At 42.6% G+C, this 23,549-nt stretch overlaps 2 protein-coding genes across 2 annotated transcripts; both read right to left on the bottom strand.

The window, feature by feature from the left end:
* Nucleotides 1-5,372: 5,372 nt before the first annotated feature.
* Nucleotides 5,373-6,335, bottom strand: LOC130884310 (olfactory receptor 2A12-like). Its single transcript, XM_057785423.1, has one exon. It carries the CDS (start codon nt 6,318-6,320, stop codon nt 5,373-5,375), a length of 948 nt encoding a protein of 315 aa, XP_057641406.1. The 5' UTR covers nt 6,321-6,335.
* A 10,488-nt stretch (nt 6,336-16,823) lies between these two features.
* LOC130884009 (olfactory receptor 2A12-like) lies at nt 16,824-17,783 on the bottom strand. The gene has a single exon (XM_057784908.1). It carries the CDS (start codon nt 17,766-17,768, stop codon nt 16,824-16,826), a length of 945 nt encoding a protein of 314 aa, XP_057640891.1. The 5' UTR covers nt 17,769-17,783.
* Nucleotides 17,784-23,549: the final 5,766 nt, after the last annotated feature.

Below are 23,549 nucleotides of genomic sequence, written 5' to 3'. Positions count from 1 at the left end.
TCAGAGAGTTGGGATACCAGGAAGCTCAATTTTCTGAAAAATTCCAAGGTGCTATAGAGTATGAGGGACTAAATCTCTCACTTCCTCTGCAAGTAGGCCAGATCTGGCTCTTGAAAATTTACTGATAATATACTGCTTAACAAAGGCAAACTCAGTCATCTTCACTTCTTCCCAGTGGGATCAGATGCTGAGGTTTTATGACCCTACCTCCTCTCTGAGTCTCCCCGATAAAACAAGAAAAGAGCCATTTCTATTCCCAATAGGGATGTAAAGATAATTCCTGGAGGCTGTCAACAAAAGCACTAAACTGAGACCCTTGGGAGCAGAGCATGAAGAAACAATGGACTTGTTATTCTGCTTCAGCTGCATCTTCTGTTGAATTCCAATAGTCACCTCTTCCCTTCTTGACTGTGATGATGTCAGCCCCTACAATGAGTACTGATCAGTGTTCTCTGACCTTGTATCTTTATTTCTGCCTTCTGTCTATGTCTAGGTTACTAAGGATTCAGAAGGATAAAACTAGATGATAAAGTCTTCCTGGTTAGACTGATGGATCGATAAGAGGTTAGAATTTCTGTGAGCTGCTCCTTAATGCATTAAGGAAACGAAGCAATGAAATCTCTGAACTCTGCACATCCTGATGAGCAACTCCATTTTCCTGTGCTCTGTGCTCCATCATTTATGTAGTGTGGTGTCTTTGCTGGTTAAACACTGTATAATGGCATGTAATCTCAACTACTGTCCAGTGGCATGTGCACAGATAAATGAGTAGTGACACAGAAGACATGAGCAATTTGACAACTTGTGAGTAGTAGAACCAACTCTAGGACTTGGCCACTTGTTTCTTGGGTGAGGCTGAATCTGCCATGCCTCTCATATGCTTAATGTGAGGGTTCAAGCTAATGGCTCTACCTCTGCTCTAACCAAAATGCTTCTGCTACTCAGAGCTGGGCCTATTCCACAGGGGTCATGGCATCACCCCAGAGGTCAGCATGAAGAAAAGTCAAACTCTAGAGATTTCATTCTGCACCAGAAGGACCCAAAGGCCTAAAGAAGATAGTGAGCTTGGAGAAAGGAGAAGCCAGCAGATCCACAGCACTCACAAGCAGGAACTCCTTAATTGGTCCCCAGATGACAATGCCTCATTAATGGACCATGTGAGAATGGGTTCATTTGGTGAGATGAGTATTTCAAAAGTTTTCTGGTTTTGTATCTGGGGAAGGAAGTGAAGATGACCATGATATACAGCGAGAGGATGAATAGGGAAATGGATAGACAGGTATCTGCACAGAATGCCATTCCATCTACTTAATTCTTCACATCCTTTCCTTTTGAGGACACCTTTGATGGGGATCCACATGACACAGAAACATCTTAACACTCTTATCCATCTCTAAGAAGGCTACCCACAGATCTCTCCACACTCATTCGCTCCAATTTTGGATGTCCATGGATGTTAATGACCCTGTAAGCTGCCATGTGCCACAATGCACTCATCATCATAGACTCTTTCCTGGAAGACATTTCTTCTTCTAAACCAAATGTCATGGATGGTGTTCTGCTTCCTGGAAGGGTTTCTTCTCATCACTGGTTTAAGACACATCCTGAAACAGGAAAAAGTGCTCTGATAGCTACTATCATGTCAGACACACATGTCACACAGAACCATGTGTAAAATCATCATGTATTTTCTCCTCTTTCTAAATCATTCCTAGGGAACTACCCCTGGGGACCAGAGGCTCAGACTTCTGAAGGGATGCATCTGGAGTAGACCATTTGGACCACTTCCACATGTAACCTACTTGTGCCTTTATGAACTGCTAGAGATATCTGTGTGTGCCAACTGACAATTGCTGATGCTAGTTTTATGACCCAGTACTTTGGCACCCAGTTCATTTTGGGCACTGATAAGGATACAAAAGCATTTTTATCCTTTAAAATAAAATTTTGTGTGTGTGTGTATATATATACAGGGTATATATCTATGTACATATATACATAGTACATATGCACACATATTTTCATAGTCTATTAATGCGCACATATAGTATATATATATACTTGTGTATATGTACATGTATATATCCGCATATATATTCTATTACACATAGAATATATATTCATTTAAATATATATGGGCACTGAGTTCACATGGTAGTTTGAAGATATGTGGCTCATATATCAAAAATGTATAACAATAACATGTCAGTACATGGTAAGCAGATGCACAGATTCATTGCACTTCTGTCATATTTCTAGCAGTCACTCTTTGAATTTGCCAAATGGATCCTAAAGTTCTATGGGAAGTGCAAGGGACTTAGAAGAGGCTTGTGTTATTTTGGATAAGAATGAACCCATAGGTTTACATATTTGAATGCTTAGTCACCAGGGGGTGGATCTCTTTGGAAGGATTAGAAGGATTAGGAGGTGTGGCCTTGTTGGAGGAAGAGTGTCACTGGGGGCGGTCTTTGAAGTTTCCAAAGTCCATGCCAAGTCCAGTATCTCTCTGCCTGTGCATCAGGATGTAGCTCTCAACTAATGTTCCTTTGCCATGAATTCTGCCATGCCCTTGCCATGATGATAATGGACTAACCTTTTGACACTTTAGACAAGCCCCCAATCACACTCTTTCCTTTCAAAGAGTTGCTGTGGCCATGATGTCTCCTCTGAGCAATAAACCAGTGACTAAGACAAAGTCAATGTTGTAAAAGGACAAAATACAAGAGCTCATATTTTCCTTTTTGAAACCATCCCCAAACCATAGCATACCAAAAAAATGACACCAGCCTCAGATTGACACAATATTTAGTAGACCAGAATTGTCACTCCAGATACTACCACTAAACTGTATTGACTAAAGATTTTAGATAAGGACATGAAGATAATTTGCTAATATTTACCTAAAATATGAATGAGATACATGGATATCCTCATGAAAAGGAATGTAATTGGGTTTTTGCTACATATTATAAGACCCAGGTTAACCTGTTAGCCCCACTTGTTCAAACACCAGGTAATTTCCTAGAATGCAGAAAGTTGTAGTTTTGCAAAATATCAAAAAGTCACTTGGGAAAATACAGTGACTGTATTATTTTGTCCTTAAAATCCCCTCCAAAAGGTGTCTCAGGGCCACTCACTAGGAATTCCAGAGATTGATCCTGACCAAAGTTCATCTTGATTAGCATTTAATTAAAGGTTGCTTCAAATTTGGTTCAAAATTGTGCAACTGGGTTTTCTCTTGTTGATCTCAGGATTAGCATTTGGAGACTTTGTTGAGATAATAAAGACCATTCCACCCCACATTCTGGAGCTAGACTCTTTATTCTGCCTCTAGGGAATGCCCAACTCTTGAACAGTCATGCTGGAAAAAGTTGATAACAAGGTTTTTTTTTTTTTTGTGGAAGAATCCTTTTTTTAGCTAGTTTCCTATCCCACTTTCCTATGCCTGGTTTCTGTGTTCTGGTTATGGGTTACCATGTCTGGGAACATGTAAGACCTGTTGAGGATATGCCCCACGACCCATTGGTAACTTCTGGTTAATTGAACATTCAGACAGAGCCACCAAGTTGTCTCTCCTGACCTTGGAGCCCTGAGGAACCCTTGGTAAGATTGTGGGCTAAAGGTCTGGAACATAACAGAGAGGCCCAGCACATGGGTGTTGGTCAGCAGGGTTTCATGTCTAGGCTTCCCAACAGAGCTAAGAAATGAAAGGGGCATTCCAAGTCACTGTAGGCTAACCTGAAGAATTTGATACACCCAGCATGGATTTGGGAGTCAAGGAACTCAGAAGGTTTCGATCTCTGATGGATTCCCAGTACATGGGTTGTATAATAATACAAGGAGACTTTCTCTTGGTCAAATTGGTGGTTGTCTGAAGCAGAGGGCGTCAATTGCTAAACGTCATTGTCTCATGCTCTCCATTGCCATTTGTCTCTATGTTTTCTGTTGTCACTTGGACTCTGTGTCTTGTCTTGTGGTGCACCTGTTGTTATGTATTCTGACTCAGGGAGATTGGATAGACAAATGACAGGACTGATATGCTGTTCCAAAGGTCACTCCTAAAATGGCATGTTTGGGGGGCATGGAATTCAATGGCAGTGTTTTGGGTGCAGAATGCAATGTTTGGGGCTGGTGGGTAGCTTTGAAAAACCCAGGGTCTCTACAGGGAAACCAAGGGCCAGCTCTACCTCAGTACCACTGTGCCTGTGGGAGTTGGATTCAGGGGAAGCTTCAAAGGCAACCTCACTCTGAAATTATAGCATTGGAGGAGGTGAGGAAAGATTTGTCCATCTGTTTTGAATGTATGAATTTGGCCACTGCAGGTTGGTTTCTGAATATTCTTGTTGAGTAAGCCCACTGTGCTGTTTCTTTGGCTGCTAATTGCTAGAACTTAGAAATTATCTCTGTGATTTCTGGCCATTGGATCTTATGTAACATAGTAAGACCTATACAATATGAACAGTTGTCAAATAAGAATTACATAAAGTATTCAGTCCTTTTGTATTTGGGAAATTCAGAGAAAGTACTCCACTATTAATCCTATCTTGGTGATTCAAAAGGTTTATGCCTAATTTACCTTCTGTCATAACTAAGGAAAGCTGTATCTCTAAATATCTAGTCCTCAACTCCATCAAAAGTCCTAGAATGATATAATATTACCTGAGGAAACAGGAAGTGCAGTACAAAGCACTTCAAAAGTGACATCAACATCAGGCTGCTTGGATAGTCACTCCAGATTCCTCTGCAAAATTGGAACAACTATATTCAGCCCACAGGCTTAGAATATCTGACAGAATCTGCTATGAAGCAAGAATTTTGAAGGATTGTCCTACCTAGCATTAGCAAAGCACAGCTGTCATTTTCCTATGTACTCTGCAGAGTGTCTGGCAGACTTTTATATAAAGCAGAAATTTTGAAGCATTGTTCTGCCCCCCTTGTTTTTGCAAAGTCTGACAGTCTTTTTCCCATGTATCCTGCTTTTCCAGTTTATACAGCATACTGTCAGCAGTCAAGACAAGAGCAAAAGTTTCTATGTCCAGTGACTAACTTTTCCACAATGAAAGCAAACACCATATGGAGTTTCTTCAATGCCCATCTTCTTTTCTGATATAAATTGGTATTACCAGGAGCAGATGTGTCTCACTTTCATGAAAAGTCCCATGTTAACAAAACATTTTAAATACCGTGTTTTTTAAGTCATTGAAGTGTTTGAAGAGCATCTATCTATCTAAAACAAATCTTGTTTCAAAGTTGTTTATTTCAATTACCAAATACAATGTTGGTTCAAATGCACTGGTCAGTTATATACAATAAAGAAACTGTCCTGTTCTTAAATAGTGAATGATCCACTCCAGGTTCTCCTAGATCATGGTTTAGCAGTCCACCTTACTATGCCCAATCACCTTCAGAAAGGCCCTCTTGATGTCTTTGTTCCTCAGACTGTAGACGACAGGGTTGAGCAAGACTGTGAAGGCATTGTAAAATAGTGAGACCTGCTTGTCTAGCTCAGGGGAGTAGCTGGAATTGGTCCTCATATAGATATAAGAGGATGGACCATAGAAGAATGAGACTACAGTCAGGTGGGAGGCACAGGTAGAGAAAGCCTTGCATTGTCCCTGGGTGGACTTGATCTTGAGAATTGCCTTGGCAATATGAATGTAGGAGGCCACAATGAGGGAAATTGGAGTAAGACCCATAACAACAATCAAGATCTGGTCCACCATCTCAATGATGTGGGTATCCATGCAAGCCAGGCTACGCACTGCAGGGCCTTCACAGAAGTAGTGGTTGACTTTGTTGGGACCACAATATGGAAGATGCATGATGAAGAAAGTATGCAATGAAGAAGACAGGAAACCAAAGACACAAGACCCAGCTGTCAACCGTATGCACAGTCCCCAGTTGAGAATGATAGTATAACGAAGTGGGTGGCAAATGGCCACATATCTGTCATAAGCCATCACAACAAAAAAGGTTCCCTCTGTTATACCCAGAGCACTAAACACATACATTTGCAGCCAACAGTTAGCAAAGGAAATGGTCTGAGAGTGAGCAAGAAGATGCACCAACATCTGGGGCATGGTGGTGGTAACATAGGTCATATCCAACATGGCAAGTATGCAGAGGAAGAAGTACATGGGAGTGTGCAGATGTGCGTCCAGGCAGATCAGCAGGATGATGAGCCCATTGCCCATGACTGAGCTCAGGTAGATGAGAAGGAACACAGTGAAGAGGATGCTGTTGGTGGTGGGGTCACTGGAGAAGCCAAGCAGAATGAACTCAGAAACCCAAGTTTGATTCTGCTCTGGAATCATCCACATGGTGGAGCCTGTAAGAGAATCACATTCATCTATGTGTCACCTGTCACATACCAGCTATAGAGGCAGCAAGGGGAGATAAATGCTGGTGAGATGAAAAGATGAAGAACACTGACTGCTATTGGTCCTTTTGAAGGGGACCAGAAACCTCAGGGCTGTGTGACTCCAGTTCCAGGGGATCTGATTCTATCCTCTCTCACACACAGGCAAGGCACACACATGGTACAGAAATGTGTATGTAGGCACAAAGCTATACACATTAAATAAAAATACTTTTATTTAAGGAAAGAAAGACTGGGGTGTGGGCTCTGAGCACACTGCTCAGTTTCTGTGCACTCTTCTCAATGTACTGAACCTCCTAGTGCCTCAGTCTCTTCATCTATCAAATGAGGCTGATGACACTCATGCGTTAGGATTATGATAAATATCTAAAGAATCTCACAGAACTCCTGGAAACAACATGTAACACATTATATGTCATATGCAGCCTCACACTCTCATTTCAGGTCTGGGAAATCAGAGACAGGAGTTCTCTGGAATAAGGCTAGTAATACTAGATGAAATCTTGGGCACCTGGAAGGTGTGAGACCCTGCCTCAATGACCAATTGAGGAAAGATTCTGCCATTTTCTAAATACACACACACACACACACCTCAGATACATGCAATAAAGAGAGTGCTGGCCCTTTGTCTGCATCTACACATTCTCTTTGGGACTGTTGCTGCATTTTTTCAAAAATTTCACATTGATCCTATCTGGACCAATTAAGATCTCCCATGCCCTGTCCTTTGAGGAGGGTGCAGAGGTCATTCCTAACCTGCTTGCTCTGTGGACACTAAGCCTTTGTACACAACTGTCTCCTCCATGTCCTCTCTCTCATTCACAAATCTCCATGAAAGTACTCCTGGTATCCTGCATGCCTCTGCCTCTCTCCTATGTTAAGAAATTGTCTTGTTTTTTAGCATCACCATGAAGGGGAACCACCATCTGCACTGTGTTGCCCACACTGAGGCCACAGCAGGACTCAGCTCAGCCCCAGCCTGGAAGCCTTCCCTGTTATGCTACTACCACCTGCCCTAACCCAAGTTGAATATAATATGAAGAATCCTGTTGGGGACTGTGGACCCCAGACCCTGAATTTCTTGTTTTCCTTTACTCTGAGCAGCCTGCAACTGCTTTGAGCATGAGACCCTGATGACAGGGGAGTGGGTTCTGGTGAGCCTGCAACTGAAAGATCCGAGAGCTAGAGTGTGGCCAGAGCCCTATAAAAGCTTCCCCTGAGCACAATAAAGTTGGCATTCTTGGCACTCTTGTTGCAAGGATATCCCTGTCTGTCTGTCTGTCTGTCTGTCTGTCTCTGTCTGTCTGTCTCTGTCTGTCTTTGTGTGTTTTTAAATCTTAAGCCAATTCCCATAGCGTGTAGTGTGAAGACTGCAGAACGGGTATAATTTTGCAGAATCCCAGAGGGGGTTTGATATCAATTTGGAGAGCAAACAACTTGGTAGAACTTTGTTCTCCTGTTCACTGAGTCTCCTCACAACTAAAAGAGAATTATCTCTGATAGAGCATAGCTGTATAGGTGATCTCCTAACCTTTGTAATAACAAAATCAACTAACATTTATTGAGTAGTTTGTATGTTCCTGTCATAGTTCCCCTAATTTTAGCGCAACATCACAATTCACTGAAGGAAGTATTCTTACCTGTGTGTTATAAGTGAGCACCTAAAGCCTGGATAAGGCACTTGTTCCAGATTACAAGGCATAGAGGATATGTGTGTTTAGGTGGTGTGACACCAGAGCCTGTCTCTTAGTCCCTTCTCTGCCTCTGGCACACAAACTCGGAAATGGGGAGGTGAGGAAGGCAAAGTCTTCACATTGTCCCTCAGTTTGAACTTGCTGAGATTCAGCAAAGGCCAGAGTCCTCCTAGAAGAGAGCCTGAAGACTAGCCCAAGACTAGCTCTGCTGAGGAAATTTCCTTTCCTGGCTGAAAGTGGGAGGCCCTGGGCTGCACTGAAATTAGAAGAATCCAAGGAAAGAGGATTTGAGCTATGGCACAGGGAAACCGTGAACCACAGCCTGTTATGCTTTCCCAGCACAGTGGCCTCTGACTTTGTTTGCAGTGTTCCACAAGGCCTGCTGGCCGAAGGCTGTGAGCCCAACACCACAGACAACATCATGATTGAGTTCTAAGCCAGAAAAACCTACACAGTGTAGCCCCAACATAGGAAGTCAGCATCTGGAAGGTTGAGGATGAGGAGTCCAAGGAAATATTCAACTTTATAGTGAGTTTGAGGCCAAGCTATCCTACAGCAGTCTTACACCCTTTCCAAAAGGAAACACCAAAGCAAAATCATGATTTCTCTGCCCACAAAGTATATCAAGCTGTGACTCTGTGTGTAGGAAGGCTCCTTCAAAGACTCTGACCATTACTGCTCTCTCGGGGATATGGCTTTCTGCTTCACCTGAGACTTTTGAGCTCAGGACTCCATAGATTTTTATTTCTAAACACAATTTGAAACAAACTAACTCTTTGCAAACATTTATTAAATTAATAAACAAAGAAAGGAAGAAGGAAAGTAATGACACAATATTGAGAAAAAGAAGAAAGAAGAGTAGGTAATGATGGGAGAGATCTCGGGTGTTTGAGATATATGGACAGAGGACTTGTAGATAAATTGTTTGACTAATGATTATCTCTAGATCCACAGATGCCTGAACCACACCCACAGGCCAAATACCAGTGACTACCTTACCACTTGTAAATCCAGGGAATGTGTCACTGAGTGGCTCTTATGAGGAAGCCCCGTAAAGCAACTGAATTCAGAGAGTTGGGATTCCAGGCAGCTCAATCTCCAGAAAAATTCCAAGGTGTTGTAGAATTTAAAGGACTGAATCTCTCACTTCCTCTGAAAGTAGGCCAGCTCCAGCTCCTGAAGACTTTACTCATAAAATCCTGCTTAACAAAGGCAAGCTCAGACATCTTCACCTCTTCCCAGTGGGACCAGAGCTGAGGTTTTATGACCCTGCCTCCTCTCTTAACCTCCCCAGGAGAACTGGGAAAGGGCCATTTCTGTTCTCAGTAGGGCTACAAAGATGATCCCAGGATGCTGTCAACAAGAGCACTACAGGGAGACCCCTGGGACAAAGTAAGAGAAAACAGCCTACAGGTGGAGTAGTGGTGACCTGTTCTCTTTTCTAGACTAATTGGGGAATAAGAGCAGCTCAGGGAAGAGGAGGTGGGACGTGTTCACACAGGTCAAGGACTTAAGTTATCTTTCTAATACTTCTTTTACTTCCCAAACCCTGAGCCCCTGACACTCATGAGACCATATTTGAGTCACAGTCCTCTTCCTTCTTTAACTACCTCAGGGTAAATCAAAGTCCTCCCTAATCTGCTATGCAATACCTGAGCAAGTTATCTCTTGTGGAACAACCATATTTACACTGTGAAGATGTGTCACTTGGATTGATTTAATAAAATCTTTACCAAGCCCGGCGGTGGTGGCGCACGCCTTTAATCCCAGCACTCGGGAGGCAGAGACAGGCGCATCTCTGGGAGTTCGAGGCCAGCCTGGTCTACAAGAGCTAGTTCCAGGATAGGCACCAAAGTTACAGAGAAACCCTGTCTTGAAAAACCAAAATAATAATAATAATAATAATAATAATAAATAAAATCTTTACCAGTCAATATCTAGGAAGGATTTTTAGGGCAGAGAGGATGCTGGGATAAAGAAGGGCAGAGATGCTGAGTGATGAAGAACAAGCAAGATATGTAAGAGGAAAGGTGGCAGCAATGAGCCATGTGGCAGCACATAGATAGAAAGATATGGGTTAAGTTAAGAGCTAGTTTGAAGCAAGCCTGAGCTATAGGTCAAGCTTTCCTAACTAATAATTCATCTTCGTGTCATGATTTGGATGTTGTCTGGTGGAACACAGAATTACTTCCAAAGTTACCAACTTACACTCTGGTGGTAATGAAGAGTCAACAATAATGTGTGCTGGAGGGTGGTTATGAGCAAAATTGGATTTGTTGCTCTTTCAGAACACCCAGTTTTGTTTCCATTGTACAACATGGCAGCTCATAACAATATATATCTCCAGTTTTAGAGGCTCTTGTGACTCCTTCTGATGATACACAGAGATAAACAGAGTCAACCATGACATAGTAACATGGAAATCAGTAGTGACATCTTCATGAGAGTGCAGTGAGAAAACTCTCTATGGGGCTCCTGTCTTTTAGATGCAAGCAAGAATTTGGGTCCAAATATATCAATCTCTGTGCATGTTCTCTTGAACTTGTCATTATGCTTCGGTTACACCTTCTGTTGAATTCCAATAATCAGTTCCCTCTTCCCTTCTTGGCTGGCCAGAAAATAAATGTGGTGATATCAGCCCCTACAATAAGTCCTCACCAATGTTCTCTGGCCTTGTATAGCCATCCCTGCTTCTGCCTCTGCCTCTGTCTTGATTTTCTAAGGATTCAGAAGGAGAAGACTGGACAATAAAGTCTTCCTGCTGAGAGTGATTGATTGATAAAGGATTAGAATTCCTGTGTGTTGCCCCATAAATACAGCCAATAACAAAGGTTAATTATAAAATGACTATTAAATAAATTGTACTGGAAACAAAGACAGAATACCTAGGAATGTGGTTCAGCTGTATTGCACCTGAGTAAATAGAATGCTTGAGGCTAAAGTTGAATCATAGCATTAAAAAAAATTAAAGGCAACAAAATCTCTGAATTCTTCACATCCTGATGAACAACCCCATTTTCCTGTGCTCTAGCAGTGTTTAATGTGGTGCACTGGCTGACTGAAAACTATATGACACGCCATCTCAATTGATGTTCAGTGGCATGTGCTGCAACCATGACTCTGGCCATCTTGGGTGTATTTGCATCTTAGTAATTGGCAGTCAGCACTAATCAGAAGCACCTTAGGTACTGCAGCGCTGTTGCTAAGCCTTGTTCTACAGCTCTGACTCCATCTATTCTGACTCCTGTTGTTGATCCTCATCAGGTCTGAAAGGCAGTTGAGTCCAGGCAGAGATTCTTCTCCACCAGGATTGGTTAGGAAAGGGGTTCAGAGAGAAGCACACAGAACCCACTGAGTGTCACATGTATACTATGTATAATGACACAGTGGCTCTTTCGTGTTTAGTCTTGGATATTTTATTACAGATTTATTGATTGAAACTCAAGACACACACACACACACACTATTTGAGTTGAACATGGATATCCTGGCAGAAAAGCATTCACATGATTGGGACAGATCTTAAGGAAAGTGAAAAAGCCCAAACCCGAAGTTTCACAGAAGACATATTTGGGATCTGTCAAAAGAAAAAAAACACAGAGGAGATTAAAAAATATATAGGGTGAGGAGAACATTACACTTTTTTGAGTGTGGACACAAAATATAGGCAGAAATATCCAAGTCTCATGACTGTACATCTTGGTTTTTTTTTTAAGTGAATGTAGCCCCGGGAGGTTGTCAAACATGGCCCTACCTGATGATTGCACAGGAAAATGAACAATGACACAGAAGACATTAACTTTTGGCAAAGGTTACCAAGCTAGTGATTGGTAGAACCAACCCCACGGCCTGGCCACTTGCCTCTTGGGTGAGGCTGAATCAGCCATGTCTATCACATGCTTAATGTGTGAGTTCAAGGTAATGGCTGTACCTCTCTCTTAACCAAAAAGGCTCCTGCTGCTTAGACCTGAGCCTACTCCATAATTGTCATGGGACTACCCCGGAGGACAGCATGAAGTAAAAGTCAAGATCTGGAGATTTCTTTCAACACCAAAAAGACTCACAGGCCTAAAGAAGAAGATGGTAAGCTTAGAGAAAGAAGGCAACAAATCCACAGCTCTCACAAGCAGGGACTCCTTAATTGGCTCCCAGCTGACAATGCCTCATTGGTGTGGGAAGTCGTTCTGTATACGTATTGCTTTTATTGGTTAATGAATAAAGAAACTGGCTTAGCTTGTGATAGGACAGAGTAGAGCTAGGTGGGTGAAGGGGGGAATAAACTGATTGCTGGAAGAAAGAATGCAGAGTTGAGAGATGCCATGTAGCCCCCAGAGGGGAAAGACATGAGCTGCCATCTGGAACCTTGCTGGTAGGCCATGAGCCTCATGATAGAGTAGAAAATAATGGAAATGGGTTAATTCTAGATGTAAGAGTTAGCTAGCAATAAGCTTAAGCTACTGGCCAAACAGTATCAAAATAACATGGTGTCTGACTGATTATTTTGAGTCTGAACAGCTGGGAAAAAACAAGCAGCCTCCTACTATAACTCATTAATGGACTGAAAGAAAGAAATTGAAATTTATGCGCTGGCAATGCTGAAGCATGCATGGGCGGCCCGTATATGGTGGTTCTGTTGAACTTGTCCATATTGGGTTTTAGAACCTAAGTTGATGAGGACGACTGACCAGGTCTCTTTCTCAAGAGGGCACCAGATCTCATTACAGATGGTGTGAACCACCATCTGGTTGCTGGGAATTGAACTGAGGCCTTTAAAATTTCCTGCTTGATGGAAAAGTCTGCCAGATACTATGGGCCAGTAGGCTAAAAATGGGTGCCCACAATGATACAGGCAGTTCTCTTAACCACAAAGCCATCTCTCCAGCACCTCATTAAAGTACCATGTGAGATTTGGCTCATTTGGTAAGATAAATATGTCAAAAAGTTTTCTGGAGACAGAAGTGATGATGACCATGACAAGCAGCGAGAGGATGAACAGCGAAAGGGGCACACAGGTGTCTGCAGAGAATCCCATCCCATCCACCTAATTCTTCATATCCTGTTCTGTAGAGAACACCTTTGATAGGAATTCACACAAAATAGAAGCATCTTAACATTCTTTCATTTCTAAGAAAGCTACCCACAGATCTCTCCACATTGAGTCTATACAATTTTATTTTTATATTCCATTGATTCAGTTTCCCTGAAGAACCAGAGGTTCTCTTTTAGCGGGAGAAGCACTAGTGTCAGGCAGGGGAGCACCCTCCCTATGGAAATGGGACTGGCAGTCTTTTTCCAATGATAATCATTTTGGAAACAAGGGCATAGTGTAAGAGGCACTTTTTGATTTGTATCTTGAATTAAAGCTATGGTGTTTGGGCTTACTTTATTTCCTCTTTTAAGGGAACAAAATTTACTGATATGTCCAGTTTGTCCACATAAATAGCATCTAGGATCCATGCTACCTTGATTAGACTTGTATCTATCTTGTTTAGTTAAAAATTGAATGGTTGTTTGTCTCTGTAACACAGCTGCTATGGCCACACCTTGAAGGTAAGAGGGGCTAACCTCAGCACATGCTTTCATGGAATCGGAAATGCTCCCAGATTTCATTTGTCTCATTAGAGATTGGCAAGTGCGAGACACATTTTCAAATGCCAATTGTTTTAGTATGATATCTCTTGCTTCTGGGCTGAGGACCACTCTCTCCACAGCCTCCATTAGTATAGCAATACATTCTGCAAACGGCTTTGGTTTCCATCAGTGAGCCCATTGGTATTGGGATCAGCTGTGAGTAATTGCTTCTATACTCCTCTGGCCACTGAGCTGGGCCAGTGAGCATAGTTCGTAGAGCTCTAGGGACAGGATGCAGCAGGTCTATGCTGCCATTAAGCAAGCTGTAGCAATCGGCCCACCAACCCCATTTAAGTTCAGGACCTCCAGAAAGAACCAGAGATTCATGCTGTCAACACTGCCCAGGAAGCTGTCTCTTAAAGAAGCCCAGGCAGTTTTTGCTGCTAATGCTGAGTCAGGAAGCCTTCTCTTAAAGGAGCCGTACCTCTGTTCACTGCCAGCAAACAAAGCCTATCTGAAAAAAGAAAAATGCAACTTCCAAGAAACTGTACTTGGCTCCCATTTTTGTGGGTCAATAAGCCCTTTTTTTAAAAAAAGCTTTTTTAGGTCTTATGTGTATCCACACCCCATATTAGGTGCCATTTTGTAAACAGCCGCCCAGACCCAAATAATCACACAGAAACTATATTAATTATAACACTGCCTAGACAATAGCTTAGGCATAATCCTAGCTAGCTCTTACATCTTAAATTAACCCATTTTATTAATCTGTGTATCACCATGAGGCTTTGGCCTACCGACAAAAGCTCCAGCATCTTTCTCCTTCGGCAGCTGTATGACATCTCCCTGACTCCTCCTACTCTCTATATATATCTCTTCCTATATATCTCTTCCATCCTGAATACATTCTGCCCTGCCATAGGTCAAAGTTGCTTTATTCATTAACCAATAAAAGAAACACATATACAGAAGAACATCCCACATCATCTTAGCATATAATGTCTCAGCATTCTGCTGTCTCTACTATCATGCTATCCACAGTTAGCATGTGTTGTATTAATTTATAGTTATGTTCTGTGTTCTGGGAACTATATCTGGCTAAATAATACATGTTACTCGCTTCCTTCTAAGTAGAGGAATCAATATATCAGACCATGGCCACAAAACATGTATCACTTCCCTCATGTATTACTTCCCTCTAGACAAAACCTTCCCACCTCCTGCTGTCAGGCTGGACCATACTACTGCTTAGACCAAAAGAATGTGTGAACAGAGAATCAGGTCACCCTTGAGAAGCTGAGTCATTGAGTTTGTCCACTGTTCCTTTTCTTTTGTTCTAAGAGAGCATGTTTGATATCAGGTTCCTCCTTCATGATGATTTGAGAGAACAGAAGATCACTCCAAACATACAGCTACAAGCACAAACAAATAATGAATGTCTGCCCCCAAGGTCCAGGGAAGTGGGCAGCACCATAGTGGACAAATATATGACTGAAAGATGATAATGATAAGAACATACAGTCGAGAGATGGGAGAAAAAGAGAAGGGTAGCAGTTCCTGTGTTGTGGAGGACTGGAGACTTGGTGGTGAGGAACAGGTCAATATGAGGAGCCTGTGTAGCTACCTGAAGCAGTGGTTTTTGTCCAGCCTAGGCTACTGCCAAGGGCCATGTCTGGATACCTGGTTCCACAGTAGCCAGAGTCTGTGTCACTGTCTGTGACCTGAGTTAGCTCCAAGGGCTATGCTGATGTTTATGGTCTGGACTGCCTCTTGAAACCATGTTGATGTCCAGGAGCCATGCTGCAACCATGGGCCATACTGATCTGAGTGGTCTGTGCCACTGCAATCATGGAGATGTCTGGGCCCATGTTGCCACAGGGGACACTCTCTGGGTCTGACATCCAATGGTAGACATGGTCTGTGTTGATGACTAAGGCCCAGATTACCACAAAAGGCCATGCAGATGTCCATGCTCTGGACTACCACCTGAAGACATGCTGATGATGTCTGCGTTCCATGCTGAGCTTGTAGCACTTTCACTGGCTCCAAGATAGCTGGTCCCACCCCTTACTGACCTGTAGTACCAGCGCTGATGGAGGCATGAGAGCTGGCTTCACCATTTGAGGCATGGGCACAGGAGAACTAGTTTCTCTCTTCAATGGCTGCCACCAAAAGGAGAGCTGGCCCTGCCCCTTGCAGGCTGATGCTCACAAAAGATCTGGCCTAGCCTCTCACCAGGAGTTCCAAGGTATCCTAGGAAGTGGCTTGTGGGGTTTTGGCCTTACCCCTCATGGGATTAGGGAGAGCTATCCTTCTTGGGAAGAGGCCTGGTGAACTTTCAGGCTGACCAAATCAGCTACTACCCAGACCCAAATTCAGGGCCTTAAATAGTCCCACCCTAACATCTACCACATCTATAAGCTACTGAGTATCTTAAAGAGGCCTGTCCTGTGGAACCATAGACACAGGATCTCCATGACTCTGGTCAACAATAGAATATCAGAGTAGAGTCTAGGTGAAGATTCAGTATTGATGCTGGAACAGAAGCCAGAGGCCTTGAACAAAAACAATGACTCCTTGCAATGAACATTTGTAAGTAAATCTGTATGGAAAAGATATTATACTGTGTGACACACTGCAGCTTCCATTGCCACTACGACAAATGAACGTGTGATGGAGATGCAGGAAGGACAGAGGAGCAGAGTGGTACAGTACTGCAGAGCAGGAGATGCAATGGCTGTGACTGGCGTGAGATAAAGCTGAGACCGATAGAGAAACAGGTCGTTACACATAGGGGTTGGTGAGATACTGGTTTTTTTATTTCAATTTTAATTTCTTATTTTCTTTTGAAGAAAACTTGAAAGGGTAGAGGGCAGATATGGAAGGACTGGGAAATGATGGCTGGGGAGCATAATGTACAATTCCCAAAGAATGAATAAAAATATGTTTAATAATAATAAATGTCTGCATGTACAATCCAGTAGAATTACTGAGGCACTTTGAATTATACCGTAGTGCAGCCCATCAATCAAAATAGCCACCATGGTTTCACAGTGGTTTGCCCTGCTTACCAATTACTATGTTGGTTCAAACACATAGATCAGTTACATATAATAAAGACACTGTCCCTTTCTTAAAAATTGAATACTCTAATTTTGCTTCTCCTATTTCCTGGTTCACTAGTCCACCCTACCATGCCCCACCACCTTGAGAAATGCCCTCTTGATGTCTTTGTTTCTCAGACTGTAGACCACAGGGTTGAGCAAGGCAGTGAAGGCATTGTAAAAAAGTGAGATCTGCTTGTCTCGCTCAGCAGAGTAGCTTGAGTTGGGCCTCATGTAGATGTAAGTAGATGGACCATAGAAGAATGTGACCACAGTCAGGTGGGAGGCACATGTAGAGAAAGCCTTGCAGCGTCCCTGGGTTGACTTGATCTTGAGAATTGCCTTGGCAATATGAACATAGGAGGCCACAATGAGGGAAATGGGAGTAACAACCACAAAAACACTCAAGACCAGGTCTACCATCTCAATGAGATGTGTATCCATGCAAGCCAGGCTACGCACTGAAGGACCTTCACAGAAGTAGTGGTTGACTTTGTTAGGCCCACAATATGGTAGACTCATGGTGAAGAAAGTATGTAACAGAGAGAAAAGGAAACCACAGATCCAAGTTCCAGCTGCCAACCATATGCACAGATCCCATTTAAGGATGACAGTATAACGAAGTGGGTGACAAATGGCCACATATCTGTCATAAGCCATGACAACAAAGAAGGTGCACTCAGTTATACCCAGAGCACCAAACACATACATCTGCATCCAGCAGCCAGCAAAGGAGATGGTCTGAGAGTGAGCAAGAAGATGCACCAACATCTGGGGCATGGTGGTGGTTACATAGCCCATATCCAACAGAGAGAGAATACAGAGGAAGAAGTACATGGGAGTGTGCAACTGTGTGTCCAGGCAGATCAGCAGGATGATGAGTCCATTGCCCATGACTGAGCTCAGGTAGATGAGAAGGAACACAATGAAGAGGATGCTGTTGGTCATGGGGTCACTGGAGAAGCCAAGAAGAATAAACTCAGAAACCCAACTTTGGTTCTGCCCTGGAATCATCCACATGGTGGGGCCTGTAAGAGAATCACATTCATGTATGTGTCTCCTGTCACACTTCAGCTATAGAGGCAGAAAGGGAAGACATATGCTATAGATATGGCTCAGAGTTAAAGAGCACTGACTTCTGTTCCAGGAACAGACAGCTCAGAGCTGTTTCATAACTGCCTGTGACTCCAGTTCCAGGCCATCTGACTCCCTCTTCTCACTCCACATTCCAGGCACACATGTGGTGCATAGACATGCAGGTAGGAAAAGAAAACCCATATACATAAAAGAAAAAGATAATATGTCTAATTAAGAAAAGAAAGGCGAGAGTGTGGGTTCTGAGCACACCGTCCCATTTCTGTGCACTCTTCTCAAGTGAGTAAAACTCCCAAGGCTGCAGTTTCTTAATCTATTAAAAGAGGCTGATGACACTCATGTCTCAGGATTATGATAAGTATCTAAAGCATCCCACAGAGCTCCTCGAAATATCATTTATCACATGACATGTTGTATGCACTCTCACCCTCTCGTTCCAGCTCTGTGAAAGCCGAAACAGGGGATCCCCAAAATGAGAAGGCTAGCTACACCAACTGAAATGATGAGGACTGAGGTCAGCTGAGAGTCCCCGCCTCAATGACTAAGGTGAGAGCAACTGAGGAAGAATCCTATGTCAGTCTCTGCCTACATACACACACATACACACACACACATACTCACACACACACATACACTACAGATGTATGCAAAATAGAGAGTAAACTAGTAGATGAATAAGACAGAGCAAGTATCATTCAGATGCAGGCCCACACAATAGTCCTATGGGTAATGACAGAATGTCACGTGTGCAGGGCACTGGAGATCCTGTAGTCTTCCCAGGCAATGATGATGGACAATGTGGATACGGGAGCAGGAAAATTCTTTTTTTCCTTTCTTACTCCTAGCTCCACCTGCACACAGAAATCAATTCTGGATATACTGTGTGTTTGAACTTTAAATTTAAAGCAGCCAATTTTTTGGAATCAAACCTGATAAATATATTAACCCTTTTAATGAAAGCAACGGTAAGAATTCTTTTAAAAGAGCACTTTCTGTGGAGGGGAAAAATAATGGTAATCTAGAATAAGCTAGAAGTATTCAAAATATTGATACAAAGTATTATAAAATATGTAATAAAAACAGAGGCTCCCAAAGAACAGTGAAGCACATCTCAAGGGCATTTCACAGGCAGCTATCTCATGAGCGCTGAGGAGGCTGAGGTTCTCAGCATCATTACATCTGGATACTACAAAAGAACAGCACAGCACCAACGCCCACCTCCTCTTCTCAGTCTCACATCACCACACACCTACCAGCCCGGCTACGATAACAGAATCTATTGACAAGAGTTACTGAATCCAACAGGAGATTGGAATCAGAGGAAGTACAACTGATTCCTTTAGTGTGTGTTTGGCTGTGTTCCCTAAAGTTGAACACATTTAATGCATTACAAATATTAACTATATTTATGAAACAATATGCAAACACAAAGGCACATACAAACACATGCTCAAGGAAAGACATGAAAAGGAAATTTCCTAACATTGCTCAAAATAGCCTGAATCACTCATGTTAATCAGAAAGACAATAGTTAGAGCAGGAATTGCTTTTGATGAGAGTAGAAATATGAAGAATACTCCGAGACATCCCCAGTCTTCTCTTTCCCTGTCCCCATCCCCTCTCCTGACCAGTCTACTGCTCATAACCCTCACGGCTGCCCTTCCTTTCCACCCAGGTCAGGAGCCCATCATCTCTCCCCTGGCATTTCTGCATCAGTGTCTCCATGTGCCTACACCTCTAAATATTCCTCCTTCATGACGGTCTTTTATTTTAATTTTTTATTTTTTTATTTATTTTAATTTTTTAAAAATACTTTCAGTTCTGAATTTTTGGAGCCCACTCTTTCTGGAGGGATGTTGAAGGAACTGCAGGCTGCATTCCTGCCGCCCCAGCTCCCGGCCGCCTGGCTAGCTTATGCCCCAAAATAACAACACACAAACTGTATTCTTTTAACACTGCTTGGCCCATTAGCTCTAGCCCTTACTGGCTAATTCTCATATCCCGATCAACCCATCTCTAATAATCTGTGTAGCATCAGTCTTACTGGGAAAGATTCAGCATGTCTGACCTGGCGGCTTGCTTCATTGCGTCTGCTCTGGAGCTGCCCTGCATCTGCCCGGGAGAGCTTCTTCTCGGCTAACTCTCACACCTGGGCTAGCCCATTTCTAATAATGTGTGTAGCACCCCAAGATGCGCTTACAGGGAAGATTCTAGCCTACGTCCATCCTGAGTTGGAGCTGCCAGGGGAGCAGCTGCATGGCATCTGAGCTCACTTCCTCTTCCTCCCAGCATTCTGTTCTGTTTACTCCACCCACCTATGTTCTAACCTATGAGGGCCAAGCAGTTTCTTTATTTTTTAAACCAATGACCTTCCTCCATCATTTCCCCTTTTTCTGTTTAAACAAAAAAAAAAAAAAACAGGAAGGCTTTAACTTTAACATAGCAAAATTACATATAACAAAACAGTTATCAAGTAAAAATTACAATATTTACATCTATCTTATCTTTATCATAACTAAGGAAAACTATAACTATAACTAACTATTCTTCAACTCCATCAAAGACTCCAGAAAGATACAATATTACCTAAGCAAACAAGAAATAAGCAACTTTCAAACTCTAGAAATGACAGAGACATCTCGCTGCCTTGACAGTCACCCAAAGTTTCTCTGTACCGTTGGGGCATCCATCTTCGGCCTACAGGCCCATAGTTTCCAGCAGACATTTCCATGAAGCAGGAAATTTTAAAGGCAGTTCAGTCACTATCTGCTGTGTCCTGCAGAATGTCTCACAGACTCTTTCATGAATCAGGAACCCCGAAAGATCATCTCACCTTTAGGCAAGTTCAGCAGTCCTCTCTCTGCGGGTTCTTTGTATCCAGTTTATGCATCAGTCCAGGCAAGAGCAGTTTCTTGCCAAAATGGCTATCAAACTCCATAAGGATCTTCTTCGATGCCCATCTTCTTTTTGAAGTAGATTGGTGCTGCCAGGAGCAGAGTGTCTCATTGTCATGAAAAGTCCTAAGTTATTAAAACATTAAATAGCATATTCTGTAGTCTTTGAAAGATATGAAGAATGTCTATCTAAAATATATCTATGTACATCTAGAAAATCTAACATGATTACAAACTTGACTATTATAGATAACTATTCATTAACAACTTATATACATAACATTTTTACATGCGCTACACAATCACAATATCTTAATCAATATCAGAAATACATATACATATAACAAAATTGACCTTAAAATCTATAGCAATGCAAAGTATTCATACCTATATCATCTCCCCCTTTAAATGTAAAAGAACATTTATAAACAATATTTGGGAATATGGTCGTAGTTATTTCTCTCCAAACTGCTTCCTGCTGAATGGGGGCGCTGTTAATCAGATATTTCAGGGTATAACCTGTGTGCTAGGTTCATCTCATCGTCAATTGAGTGAAATAACTTTTTGAAGGTGTTCACAGCAACCTTTCAGGAGGGTGTGGTCTATCATACCATATTGGGATGGAAGCAATCCACAGGGTGTCATCGTCTGTGAAAACAAAAGAAGAATCTCTTTTCCAAAGTATCATATCCTTAGATCCAAATTCTGAAGTCAAGGTATTTTCAAAATATCTATGTTGGATTAGTTCAGCAGCATTTATAAACAAATATCTTTTAGCAGCTGTTGCTCTTTCCTCAGCATTCAAACAATTCAAAGAAAGCATAATAGCATACAGTATCAAGATTCTCTGTGTATTTTTCATCTTTGTGCAGCTTTGTCGGTAGAGCATGAGACTCTTAATCTCAGGATCGTGGGTTCGAGACCCACGTTGGGCACCAAAATGTAACGGCGTAAACGAATGCAGACAGATTGTAAAAATATATACAGCTTTAATGGGGAAATAGACTTACAGAACCACCCAATGTTCCCGTGGAGACCAGGAAAGCAGAAGCAAGTGCTGCGAGCACGGCTCGCCAGATTTATAGGTAAACATTAGCCGGAGGCAAACACTGTAGGGACTTATCCCTACAGAGGGATACTTTGTTCAGCCTAGATATAGTGGGGAGGGGCTGAGTCCTGCCTCGAAGCAATGTGCTAGGCTTTGTTGACTCCCCGTGGGAAGCCTTACCCTCTCTGAGGAGTGAATGGGGGGCTATAATGGGGAATTGGTGGTGCAAAGGTGAAGGAAACAGGAGGAGGGAAGGGCTCCTATCTGGCCCCTGGTAAAATCCTTTAACAACTCTCAATACCTGTCAATTCAGTCAGATGCACAGGTCATTCATAACCTGCCTGCCTGTCAAGACCCAGACTCAGCACACATCTGTCTCCTCTGTCTGCCATCTCTCAGTGCACAAATCGCCATGTAAGCACTCCCAGAATCCTGCATGGCTGTGCCTCTCTCATACCTTAAGACACATGCCTAGACTCTCATCCTATAGAGCAGATCACTCCTGCACCATGTTGCCCACACTGCAGCCACAGCAGGACTCAGCTTAGCCAGGAAGCCTTCCCTGTTATGCTAACACCTCCCACTCTAACCCAGGTAAGAGACATCCTGTATTTCTTGTTTATTGACCAATGACAATCTGAAGAAGGCTAGAGGGATCTGATATCAATTTTGACACCAAACAACTTGGACAAACCCTTTGTTACACTTTTGTCAACTGGAACCCCACACAACTAAGAAAGAATTTTCTCTGATAGGCTATGACTGTATGGGTGATTAACTGATTTATTTGGGTAAATTATACATTCCAGCTGTTGTTGCACTAACTTTAGCTGAAAATTGAAACAGCTCAGTGAAAGAAGTGTTCTTACCTGTGTGTTATGGGTGAACACCTAAAGCCTGGAGAGAACAGTTCATTCCACACACAATCTCTGCATGGAAGAACCAGGAGTTTAGGGGGTGTGTCATCAGAGCTGACTCTCAGTCACCTTTTCTGCTTCTGGCACACAGCCTCTGGAGTGGGGATGTGAGGAAGGCAAAGTCTTCACTTTGTTCATCTAGCTGAGCTTACGACTCAGCAGAGGCCAGAACCCTCGTAGGACAGAATTGGATGGCTAGCCACACACTGGGTCCTCTGAGGAGATTTCCCCTCCTGTCTGAATGTGGGAGGCCCTGGAATGTATTCAAAGTAAAAGGATCCAAAGAAAGAGCATTTGAGGTGTGGTTTCTAAGGCACTGGGACATGATATAGTGATCCACAGCCCTTTTTGGTTTCCTAGCCCAGTGGCCTCTGACTTGGCTTACAGGGACACACCAGGACTGCTGGCCCAAGTATGTGAGCCAATGATGCACAGATGAAGACATCATGATTGATTTATATGCAGTAAAGTCTACACATCAAAGTTCCAACATACAAAGTCAGCATCTATAAGGTTTAGGATGAGGTATCCAAGGATATACTTGAATACATAGAGAGTTTAATGCCAGGCTAGGCTACAGCAAACTCACAACATCCATCCTCCCAAAAAAACAATCATGATTGCTGTGTCCACATGTATCAAGCTATGTCTCTGTGGTGTGGGGTCTCCATTAAGGGCATTGACCATCACTGTTCTTTCGTGGATACGGCTTTCTGCTTCACTTGAGATCTTTGAGTTCAGAAATCCATATTCTATGTTTCTCAACTTGCCTTGAAACAGACACTCTGTAAATATTTATTAAATTAATAAAGGGAGGAGGAAAGAAAGAAGTAAGGACACAAGGTTG

Source organism: Chionomys nivalis, chromosome 11 (genome assembly GCF_950005125.1).
Source record: "Chionomys nivalis chromosome 11, mChiNiv1.1, whole genome shotgun sequence".
In the NCBI taxonomy this organism is placed as follows: Eukaryota; Metazoa; Chordata; class Mammalia; order Rodentia; family Cricetidae; genus Chionomys; species Chionomys nivalis.
The sequence above is the reverse complement of the archived record's forward strand: the minus strand, read 5'-3'. Positions and strand labels throughout refer to the sequence as shown.